Raw genomic sequence first — 12,446 nt, 5'->3', positions numbered from 1 at the left:
ATACCATTGCTTATCGAACACTGCCATTAGAACGTGGTACTATATCTCTGTATTCTTATACTGGTATTTTTGTCTCCTTCCACAGTTCCTTGCTATCATTTTTATCTCTGTATAGTCTCACTTCGACATAATTAGTTTGGTTTAGTTCCATTTCGCCAAAAAGCGCAACAAAATCAAGCAATGCTTGGTATCGCTGCAGAGAGGACATAAAACAGAGTTAGGGCGAACGGTGACATAATGCCCATCCACACTCTTTCGTTCTTCGTCGTCATTCGTACGAACTCGGCTAGAGTGAAGCGCCGGCATTAGAATGTGAGAATATTTGAATATAAATTAATTTGAAAATAATAATTATTAAACGAAAATCCAAATTAAATGTTGTAAATCAACCCGAAGACTTCTGCTACTGCAAATATTGACAAGGTAAACAGCTAGATGGAGTCTTCGGGGTGATTTACAGCACTTAATTTGGATTTTCTTTTAATAATAATTATAAATTCATTAGCATTTGAATAAATGCAATATCTAAGTAATTTCCATCTGTAAATTAATTTGATTAGGTCATTTACCTTGTAGGTCTATTAAATGGATAACTTGGAATAGATTCATAATTTAGCCTCTAATTCTAGTTTTTGATTCTCGAATTTTTTTTTAACCTTCCGGTAGTCGCGCCCTTCTCAATCACATGAGCAGTCGCGTGTTGTATTTTGTACAACATCCAATTTTCCAAGTGATATGTACTCTGTTTACTTTCAAAACATAAATTAATTGTATAAATTACGTTTTCCATCTTTTTGGATTATTTTACGCCTATGAACATTTGGATGATTACCATTTCATAGCCCAATAAGGTACATCAAGCAAAGCCATCAATTCTGTGTTATTGGTTCGTTTACAGTCCCCGTATACAGTCTTTCCCTATCTTATGCACTGTCGCGACTAAAAGACTGAACCATTGCTGGGTTGATACTGCAACTCAGTGGAGTGATGAGGGAAAGTTTTGGAATGCATAGGTGACTCATTCACTGACACCACCCCATTCAATATTTTTTTGGACTCAAAATAGTATGTGAATCAAGTTATCATTTTTACATAACCTCTAGACTGTGTAATCCAAATTATTAAGGTTTAAAGCAGTTTTGGGCGAATGCCTGTCGTTTTTACCTGAATTGTATTTGTATATGGATAAATAAATAAATAAATAGTTTTGTGCACCAAACACACTGACACTGTTGTACTTGTTGACTGTTGACTGCCGGAAGGTTAATGACATGAGATTCTCAACTAGCAATCTGCAAGTTTAATCTAACTACAACATGGATGCATACAGTTAAATATGTTTACAAATCAATATAGAAATAATACAATTTAGAATAATTAATGAAGAGTTATTAACCTGAATTTGATCGATAGATCAATTATTCATTCTGAATATGGTCGATTTGTTGCGTATATAATAATTAATAAAAGTGAGACTATTTCGAACAGAATAAATCAGTTATTTTGAACACTCACCTCTAATTCCCTCTAGAAAAGTTAGCAGCAAAGGGAAGAATTCAAATTAGAAGAATAGGCTATCACATATTCTAGTTCGAATTAACTTATGATCTGAATCAAATGTTTAAAATGCAAAGGACAGCATTTATATTTTAATAATTTACAAAAATGAAATAATGTAATATTATTCTTAAATTAAATATTGACATAATATATAATAATGCAGGCAATGAATGCTCAGAAAAGAGCAAGTATACAAGGAAAAGTTTGGAAGACAATCTTTGACCCAGCAGTTCTGTTAAGGGTGGTAAGGAGGTAAACATATCAAAATTTCCCACCCTTAGGGCTTGGGCCTGGTTTTCATTAGTAGAGTTGATGGTAGAGTTCCCTGGGCAAGTACTAACTACCTTGTGAACTCTCCCAATGAAAACGTTCATGGTAGAGTTCTAGTTTTTAGTAGGGTAGAGTGGGATAGTATTTTAACACTTGCCTTCCCCCACCACCGCTTCTCACTCTATTCCACCATCACTACTATGCTAATCAAAGCAGTCTCGATCTAGTAAAGTAGTGCCGTAGGCTATCAAGTTTAAAAGTTTGTTTTGGTTAAAAACTGAAGTGGTCTGAGGGAGAAACCGCATATATCAAAGCTTTTTGTAAAACTTATGTGGCTGAACGGCGATGATGAATGTTCCGTATTGACATTTTAAGGTTATTGACCGAGCGAAGTGAGGTCTAAGATTCAAGTCGACGGTTTGGCATTTCTCTTAATGTTTAAATGTTTATATGTTGCGCTGCAGGTAAAGTGTGTTGTCTATGGAACAGTACTAGTAGTTCTGTGAACAGTAGACCTCACGCAGTATTCTCATCCACAAGTACCTGATTGAAACTATAGACCTTATGGAAATACAGCAATAGACTGGCTTCTCCACACATCTGTGTAATCACTTGTCAGCTGATTTATGATGAATAAATTCTATAGTCCGATTTTTACTCTAATATTGGCGTATGAAGGAGGCTCCTTTTTCCTTTTATATTATCCGTGAAATGCATAATTTCAAAAACCTTGTATATACGTTGATGCGCAATTAAAAAGGACATACCTGTCAATTTTATGAAAATCTATTACTGCGTTTCGCCGTAAATGCGCAACATATTAACATTCAAACATTAAGAGAAATGCCAAACCGTCGACTTGAATCTTAGACCTCACTTCGCTCGGTCAACTATTCTCAATTGTAGTGAAAACAGTTACTCGACCAAGTAAGTAGAGTAGAGTTAGCTTGGTAGAGTTAGTACGCCAGTTACTCGACCACTGACTCTACTAGCATAGCCACCTCTAATACAATGCCCCGGCCTACGATATTGCAACGTCGCAGTGTAGGCCTAGAAACTAATACATGATAGGTGAAAAAGATTATAAAAAATACCAGCTGATCTTTTTCACCAATCATGTATTAGATTCTAGGCCTACGCTGCGACGTTGCAATATCGTAGGCCGGGGCCTTGTATTAGAGGTGGCTATGCTACTAGTGAAAACCAGGCTCTACTCTCTGTGCTTAGGGGTGTAGGTTGTTCACGCTACCTTTTTTGGTTTCTCGCATATAACTCGAAAACTCCACTTGTTTTTTTTTTGTGAAATATTGTATTGCTATTGTTTATTTTTGTGTGTTATCGATATGTACTAGCCGTCAGGCTCGCTTCGCTCGCCATATCCGTCTAGCCAGGGACCCCCGACTGGATCTTCCAAAAATGAGATCAGCCGGCTCGCTTCGCTCGCCAGAATTTTTCATTTGAGGATGATTCATTCCATCAGGAAGTCAAAGTACTTCTTCGCTCGATTCAATCACCGATTAATTTCAATTATTTAGTGCAGGGTGGAAAACTTCTTCAGGATATTATGAGAATTATTGTAGGCCTACTCCTTTCCAGCCATTGTAGTAAATTTGTAAATTTCTGTAGTAAATTTGAACATTTTCTGTTCATTTGTTCTCGATAAAGATGAGAAAGCGCAAAAGAACGCAGATTTTGGGCGTATCTTTGGCGTTATTTCAAATTCCTTCTAAAACAACATTATTACACCCTAGCTTAGCTTGTGTACTAAATTTGAACAATTTCTGTTCATTTGTTCTCGATAAATCTGAGAAAAAGCAAAAAACGCTGGAAAACCGCTAATTTTGGGCGTATCTTTGACGTTATTGCAAATTCCTTCTAACACAACATTATTACACCCTAGCTTAGCTTCTTTACTAAATTTGAACAATTTCTGTTCATTTGTTCTCGATACAGCTGAGAAAACGCAGGAAAAACGCAAATTTTGGGCGTATCTTTGGAAATTTTTCCAAATCCGTTCTTAGTGCGCCTCTAAAGGGCCAACTGAACATACCTACCAAATTTGAACGTTTTTGGTCCGGTAGATTTTTAGTTCTGCGAGTGAGTGAGTCAGTGCCATTTCGCTTTTTTATATATAGATTTACATTTTTTGTCAACTTTTTCTTCAAGGGAATAGAATTTGATTTGATGATTTGAAGTTGTTGTAGGTAAATTATTAGAAGGCGTATTGAATGAGTTAGGCCTACCTGGAGTTCAGCAGTGGTGAACTGTGATGCTTGGGCAGCCTGCTGTTGCTGGGCCGTTCGGGAGTAGGGGGGAGGAAGCTCCTGGGTGGCATGCATAATGGCCGGCTGTTGCGTCTGCGAGCCGTAGCCGGGAGGATTACTCGCTCCGCGTACCTACAAACACAGGATAGACACGTTAAGCCGTCAGTCCCGGCTGCCTAACAAGCAGTTGTTAGGTTAGGTCATGTCACAGGCCCTGAAATTGATCAGGAGCGACCTGAAAACTCTGACACCAGACCTGAGTCAGCCAGATCATTCGATATCATTATTCAACGCTTCTTTACCAAACAACATTTTGTAAGAGAATATAGTTTTCTACAAATAAATTGTCAAATTTTGGGCAACAAATTTTGCCCACAGAGTCTAGTCTGCGTGAACATGTAGAAGGGGGACATTCTAAGTTATATTAGTTATTAATTCTACATTGTTAAGAGATGATTTTGCAACAGAGCAAAGAAAGAAAGAGATAGCGCTATCCGCTTTGTTGAATGATAGACAAGGATAGCAATACTATTGCTAATCAAACACTTCAAGTTATATTGTTTGTATTTTATTTGACATTATTACGATAGCATGTTGTATTATGCCTTGAAGAAATAAAATTGTTCTCATTCTTTTGTTGGCAACTTCTCTGTGTGTACGTTCTGAGAACACGGTAAATAATTGTTCTAAGTGATAAATTGTGACTAGCGGTAGAAATGTAAGTATTCACGTAAAAAGGTGAAATTTGATACCTATAGTGAGGTCCACGTTATAATGGCAGTGTTTGATTAGCAATGGTATTGCTATCCTTGTCTATCATTCAACAAAGCGGATAGCGCTATCTCTTTCTTTCTTTGCTCTTTTGCTAAGTCATCTCTTAACAATGTAGAATTAATTATTAATTATAAAAATTGATTATGATATTATTGAAAAATATAATTTCTTGCTTAATAGAATAGAATAATTTATTATTTTTAACGATATTGTCAGTTCCAAATAATTTATTTGAGCCAGACTTGAGTTTCAATGTACTATGGCATAATCTTCAGTGTTTTTTTTTCTTGTTAGATCACTGAAGACCATTCCTTAGTGCATTGAGACTTGATTTTAATTCAAATAAATTATGTAAAACTGACAATATAGTTTTTTCACATTAATATGGAGAAATTCCACAATATGTTCATAGTGTAAATTTTAATTAAGAATAGTTGAAAACGTTTCATGCATAAAGATTTCTGGTATATTATGATGACTAAAATTATAATTTTTGTTAGGTTATAAAAGCCCTACCACAGTTGATGGACGCTGTGCTGAAGGTTGGTCAGCAAATGGATTATACTCATCGAGGCCCCGCTGAACATTTGTAGTCTGATTGGTTACTTGCTGAATTGCAGGGTCCTACAACAGAGCATTCCATCAAAATACTTGATCAATAACTACAGTTTATGCTATTAAACTAAAATCAATCGATTTGACATTTACAAGTTAAAAATTTTGAACTTACAACTTATCCATAATATGCTTTTAGTACCACACATCTTTCAAGATTTGATTACATAACTCAATAACTTACTAAACCAATGTTGGTTGCCAACTTTTCTAATAATTTCATAACAGATTAATCCTTTAATTAATGGTGCTACTGCTAATTCTAGATTTACAAATTATTGAGACTAAACACAATAACTTATATGAATGACTCATTCACTTGTCTTGAGCTCACCATATTTGATCTACGGTACCTAGTTTCATGAATTATTATAAATCTTGAAGATAAGGAATCTTATTAATTGAATTTATGTTAAGTTTGGGATAATTGAAAGTTTCTCAGTAGAAGACTAGAGAATAAAATGTTTTATATTATATTTCTTAAATTATAACCTTACAAGTTTTTACTTACGGCGAAAGGGTTATCCAACGTAGGCTCACCAAATGGGTTTTCATCGAATCCAGACATTTTGCGTCCAATTAATAAAGCCAAAAAACCGTGTAAAATTTAAATCTCTATTCAATCAGTTACTAGTGTACATAATTTTACATCAATTCGTGTAATTTTTTATACATATCTAAAATCATTTATCAGATTCCAACTCCAACATTACTATTCCTATTCCTCAACTGAGAAGTCGAACAAATATTTGCAATAAAGAATATTATAATACTGAATTTTATAAGTCATAATATTCATTGATTTCCTGGGAAGTGGATAGGCTTCCTTTAGGCTTCACTATTGAAAGGATTGAGTAAATAATTTTTCTATTTTTATTACCTAGATACTTGTTGATTGACATAACAATATTGCCAAGATTCTTTATAGAAGGTTATACATGGAATTACATGATTTTGTATTTTTGAAACGATTTCCTATCATGTATACCATACATTGTTTCAGACATCTCAACCCAAAACAGGTTATGCTGTTTTAATGTTTTTCGTATTTATTTATTGATCCACATGTAGCTTTCAATGAATTATATGGTAATAATGAAATACCGTATTGAAGCAGTGTATAATAAAAACTATAGGCAAAATAAACTACAAGCAACATTTCATAGCAGTGGGTCCAAGATCAGGTCATAGAATTATGTCTTTGTGATAGGCTATAATACTACACCTTGTATGCTAGGATTATATTATTTATAATATTTCATTTGAATTATCATAAACATGTATGAACTTGTCACTTTCTCTTCAACAGGTAATTGGAATTCTATAGAGTAATAATGCTTATATTAAATAAAATCAAACTTGATTCATAAAACTTATAATAACTTGCCCCACAAAACAAGAGGAGCTTATTTTGATTCCTTCAGAGAACTTGTAAATATTGGGTGTAAAGTAGGTATTCTATTATTATAAAACATCATGGACGATCACGTTTCTATAATGCATTTTGTTTTGATCTTTACAGTAAAGTATGCAGACGACGCAGACAACGTTTGTCTAGTCACTATCCTATAACCTTCACCTCTTTTCTTTCAACAATATTGAATACATTACCACATACTAGAAGGTTTTTTTTTCTAAAAGTACAGTCTCGCATTCAAAAATCACATTTTATGTGTTTAAAATCAGTTTCATTCACTACTGTTCTATCTCTGCCAATCAATGTAAACAAGAAATGGGAAACCCTGACTTAGTTTATATTTTGTCCACCAGAGACTGCATAAGTCGAATCTTTAGCCCAAGGGCACAGAGAAGAGGAATTCCTTCTCTGTGCCAAGGGCTATAAAAGGGTCGTATGAATTGGGAATATCTGGAACTCAAAATATCTTGCAGCTGGCCAGAATTGGAAATATATGGAACTCCGAATATATTGACAGGCGGAACTCCGAATATCGTGCAGACCGGCGGAACTCAAAATATCTTGTCAGCTGGTGGAATTGGAAATATATCGAATTCACAATATCGATCGTTATTAGAGAGACTGTGTAGATGTGGGATGAAACAAATTTATCGAAAAACAAATGAAGGGTTCTATAGTTAACCTAAAATAAATTCATCAACACATCAACAGTTGTCAGTCTTGTTTGTTGAAACAGATAACAGAGTTTTGAAAGCTTGCATAATATGTAAGAATATAATTAATATAATTGAAAAAGAACGACAGACCAGGTCCAAAAGTATTCTATTCCCAAATTTTGATAATGAAAAACAAGTCCAAAAAGATCAGCCAAGCTGTTTCTACTGTTTAAAGTTCAAGTCCAATATTTCCATTCAAAATTAATATATAATGAGCTATGAATTACCCTAAGTGGGCTAATTAGTCCATATCATTCCAGAAAATAAGTCAGACTTGAACCATTTCTCAATAACAAACACATTACCAGTACTCCCACTTTGGCACTGATATTCTGAGTTCCAGATATTTCCAATTCCGCCATCTGACAAACAAATAATTTGAGTTTCAGATACTCCCAATTCCGCCTAGCAACATATTTCGAGTACCGGATATTTCCAATTCCGCTGTCTGACAAATATACGGAGTTCCACCCAGCGGGTGTATACCATCTGACCGACCTAAAAACTGATCGACCTGCAAATTGACCGTCCTACAGACTGACCGTCTTGCAAACTGACCGTCCTGCAAAGTGACAGTTCTGTAAACTGACCGTCCTTATGACGTCAAAAGAATAGTCGGACTGCCATCAGCGGGTGGGTATAAGTTGTTCAACTGGTGAGCTGGTCGACAGTCAAAAATGTAGACAAAAATAAACTTGAGTGGACTTGAACGATAGGATCGTTCCACGTTTCCACTATGTATGAACCGTTGCTTACGAAACTACAAGGCTAGAACCATCAGGTGATCAGCTGTTCAAAAGCGTACACTTCAACCCGTGTTTACATTGAAAACCCTATGTTAAATGGAATTTTTCGTGAATAAACGTTAATAATTCAACTGAACTGATATCACTTTTTTGAAATAATGACTTGTAATTTTATTTTTCCAATTCAAATTTAAAGGTTCGAACCCACTAGAAAGTATCATACCATGACCGTGCCCGTACCGACACATGCAAAAAAATATTCTTTGCATCATTTGATATGTAATACACCCATTAGACCGTTCCGTCACCGGCCAAGCACGGAGCGTGCCATGCACGTCCAGGTCAACATTTGTCGGCCAGTATATTTTGTCTGTGACGGAACGCTCCTTGCATGGCACGTGACGCCTGCAAACCCCGTTGTAACCGCGCATGCACCGCGTTGGTAACCGGTTCACCGCTACATTCTCTTGCTAACTGACGCGTTCCCAACAACTTCTGACCGGGCATCATACGCGTATCATACGCGTACCATACGCGTAATGTACTGGCATAGACCGCTGTTGATCCGTTGTAGTGGGCATAGTTGTTATTTTACGTGCCTGGCATGGTCTGACACGGTCCGTGTCTGGTACGTTCTAGTGGGTTCGAACCTTTAACCTACATCATAAATTTCAAGGGTAGTAATCATTGAATTATATTAATATTTTTAGTTATTGGTTAACCAATTATTTGTAGGTTACATGTTTCAAGATAGCTTATTCAAATTCAAACTTACTTCTTTTACAAAAGTATTAAGTTTAGCCGAGTCATGGTTTATAAATAAGAATTATCATGTTATTGATCAACAATAAATATAAAAACATTGTTGATAATCTAAATTAGTTTCTTTTTAAACGAATTTAAGTACGATGTATTTACGGGTGCGCTCAACTCTATTCTGGAGTTTAAGACTAATTCATTTATTTTTCAAAACTTTCAAGTAAAAAAGTGTTGATTTGAATCGTGTAGGATAAATATTACATATATATATTATCAAAGCTTTTTTAGACTTAATATGATTCATAGCTGGCATACATTTAATAGAGAATGAGTTACAATTATAAAATAGCGTACCCTGGTAGGTCTACAAAGTTAACTGTATAGTTTAACACCGTAATTTTTTATTGACATTATGACATTTACAATCATGAATATATTTCAATTGAACACTGTATATACCATACTTTCTTCAAAGTTTAGAATCATTAAAACTGCTATTAGTGTTTTGAATTACGGTATGTGTTTCCTCTGATCCCACAACCGTGGCTAATTAATAAAGCAGAAGTTATTAAGATCGTGCTGTAATTCGAATAGCAGAGCTTCAAAACTGAATGAAGTATAAACATATCAGTTTTTTGACATTATTTTTTATATTAATATATATTAGGTAGAAGTAAAATGACACTCATTCTTTTCCACTTGAAATTTGTTGTTTGAATTGTGTATGAAGGCTGATAATTGAGAATCTAAAATTAAACTTTGCATAGATGGGGCGGAGCTCCTGAAATTTTACAGACTTGTTGCAGTTGATAGAGCTTATCAATGACTATTTCAGGTACCTATGAATTTGTTCAAAATCGTTGGAGCCGTTTTCGATAAAATCGCGAAAACCCTGTTTTTGACAACATTTAGCCGCCATCTTGGATTGCATTTGATCGAAATTGTTCGTGTCGGATCCTTATAGTGTAAAGACCTTACGTTCCAAATTTCAAGTCATTCCTTTAACTGGGAGATGAGATATCGTGTACACAGACGCACATAGATCATATACACACACACACACACAGACCAATACCCCAAAAACCACTTTTTCGGACTCAGGGGACCTTGAAACGTATAGAAATTTAGAAATTGGGGTACCTTAATTTTTTTCGGAAAGCAATACTTTCCTTACCTATGGTAATAGGGCAAGGAAAGTAAAAAATCAGAACTACAATATCAATTGCAAGCACCAATGTATATAGTGACTGGACTATATCTCCCTTCTTGAAAAGAGATTTGACTGTTGCCACTTTCCAAACTTCCGGGATCCTCAATAATTTGTCTCCAGCACATATCAAATGGAGGAAGCGAAGTTTGAGAAGAGTTCCCTATGCTTGAACAGCTCCATATTTAAACCATCCGGTCCAGCTTGTCTTATTTTATACTCTTTTCTCACCTTGTATTCTGCAGGCTAAAACCTATTTAATTTTAAATTTCCGTTGATATTCCTAAATTGAAAAATTTGAATTTATTTAAATTGAAAGATTTTCAATTCAGAAATACCAATGGAAATTCAAAAATAAATAGGTTTTAGCCTGCAGAATAAAAGGTTAGAAAAGAGTATAAAATAAGAAGTTTTATCACCCAGGATTGGACAATGAAGCGACCAATGACGACTTGCAGTTTGCAGGGGCAGTGGGCGCGCACAGGCTCACTCAATGACTGGAAAAATTTACACCTATGCTATGCGTAGAGTGACTGTATTTACCAAAGTTTTTATTGTTTATGTCACAATTAACACCACACATATGAGTAATGAGTTATACATAGAAATGGATTGATAAGAAAATGGTTCAAGACTTTTAACGTGAAGGTGAAATAATAAAGGTACTTGAACCGAAAATGTCGGGCGCTAATCATCATACGACCGCGGCGCCCCCCTAGCCGCGGCGCCCGGGCGACCGCCCCGGTCGCCCACCCTTTGCCGGTATAGCCTACTATATTTATTTGCACAGCCACAAACTTCTTTGAATTAACGCAGTTAGCACCTATTATTGTAGTCCTGCCACTAAATGTTATTTTAATTCTGGTAACCTTTGTTATCATCAAAGTAAGGGTGGTATAGGAAGAGGAATAAAACAAGGAAAACCGTTACTCAAAAAATTACCAAAAATCTATGAGATTAATCATAATTTAATAACAGCATAATTTAATAATTCATAAATCTAGATTAAATATTTACAAATTTCAAACATTAATATATAAGTTAGCAATTACCGTGGGTACCTAGTAAAGTGAAAATACATCTTTGGGAATGGTTTGTGAAGCTAATGCAATTGAACTTCCAAATTAAAAAAATAATGTTTTGTCATGTACAGACCTAATTCATATAATAATGATGTTAGCTATTTTAACAAACTTTAATCAATTTAATGATATATTGTGAGGAATAGATCCGCATCTAAAAAATAATATAATATCAATAATAAATAAAGTAGGTAATATTTCCTTCAACATTGTTCTTGACTTTGGAAATGATGAATAAGAGTACACTTTAGGACTTTGATGATCATGGTATATTTTCAAGAACAACAACACTACTCCTAATTGGCTGTTTTAATCAATACATGTTTTAAACATTTTTATTATGTTGATGCTCTTCTCGGTTCCTAATGTATTATGATAAACAATTTTATACAAACAATAATCAAACCACGGTAAGTCTGATTTGCCCTTGAGGTATTCAAAATTGCTCTCTGGTTGGGAACATAGTAAGGTTTGAAAAAAAATTGAAATAGAGTGTTCTTTTGATACAGAGTGTGAATTTTTTGAGAGTTTGATCTTTACTGGAATTTGGGATAAGTTCCGCCAACACAAACCAACGCAGTTCGGTTTAATTGGAATAAATTGCTATTAAAAAGAACGACTAGCATTCATAAATGTTTTACAATAAATGAATTAATCACTCACTGTGACAACGAGATCTTTCGGCAGGTCAGCCATCTCAAGCCAAAAGAATTCGTTGTCACAGTAAGTGAATAATTAATTTATTGTAAAACATTCTGACTGCTAGTCGTTCTTTTTAATAGCAAAAAGTGATTTAATATTAAGCAGTTCGTGATGGAAAATAACATTGAAGAAATAAATTGTATTGACGGTAATTTTGTCCTTTACAAAGAAAAAGGTCTTGCTCTCAAAAAGGTCTTAGGAATGGGGTGCAGCCTAGCCGTGCGAAACCTTAAAGGACACGTCAGAATAAGTAAAACACCATAGTTATTTATTATGGTTCAAGGGAATAGCTCAAATTTTTATTTCAATTATCTTTAAAAAGTCTTTAATAGTA

The 12,446-nt window shown here is 34.8% G+C and overlaps 2 protein-coding genes across 8 annotated transcripts in view; one reads left to right on the top strand and one right to left on the bottom strand.

The window, feature by feature from the left end:
* LOC120348885 (secretory carrier-associated membrane protein 1-like) overlaps positions 1 to 6,229 on the bottom strand; it is a 33,357-nt gene extending 27,128 nt beyond the window's left edge. For 2 of the 6 annotated variants that reach the window (XM_039435219.1, XM_039435220.1), the window contains exons 1-4: positions 5,995 to 6,222; positions 5,385 to 5,492; positions 4,074 to 4,226; positions 1,516 to 1,527 (exon numbers count right to left, since the gene is read on the bottom strand). In XM_039435219.1, the coding sequence (XP_039291153.1) occupies positions 1,516 to 1,527; positions 4,074 to 4,226; positions 5,385 to 5,492; positions 5,995 to 6,051 (330 nt within the window). In that variant the 5' untranslated portion in view covers positions 6,052 to 6,222. Of the gene's footprint in view, positions 1 to 1,515; positions 1,528 to 4,073; positions 4,227 to 5,384; positions 5,493 to 5,994 lie in introns of all 6 variants that reach the window. The other 4 variants (XM_039435221.1, XM_039435223.1, XM_039435224.1 and 1 more) reach the window with 4 other exon arrangements.
* The window catches only part of LOC120352904 (transcription initiation factor TFIID subunit 10-like), a 207,195-nt gene that overhangs the window by 187,522 nt on the left and 7,227 nt on the right, over positions 1 to 12,446 (top strand). Inside the window, exon 2 of one of the 2 annotated variants that reach the window (XM_039435230.1) lies at positions 11,876 to 11,879. The exons of the other annotated variant lie outside the window; for it this stretch is intronic. The gene's annotated coding sequence lies outside the window, so the exon portion shown is untranslated. The remainder of the gene's footprint in view (positions 1 to 11,875; positions 11,880 to 12,446) is intronic. 2 annotated transcript variants of the gene reach the window in all.

This window comes from Nilaparvata lugens, chromosome 9 (assembly GCF_014356525.2).
Source record: "Nilaparvata lugens isolate BPH chromosome 9, ASM1435652v1, whole genome shotgun sequence".
Classification (NCBI taxonomy): Eukaryota; Metazoa; Arthropoda; class Insecta; order Hemiptera; family Delphacidae; genus Nilaparvata; species Nilaparvata lugens.
The sequence above is the reverse complement of the archived record's forward strand: the minus strand, read 5'-3'. Positions and strand labels throughout refer to the sequence as shown.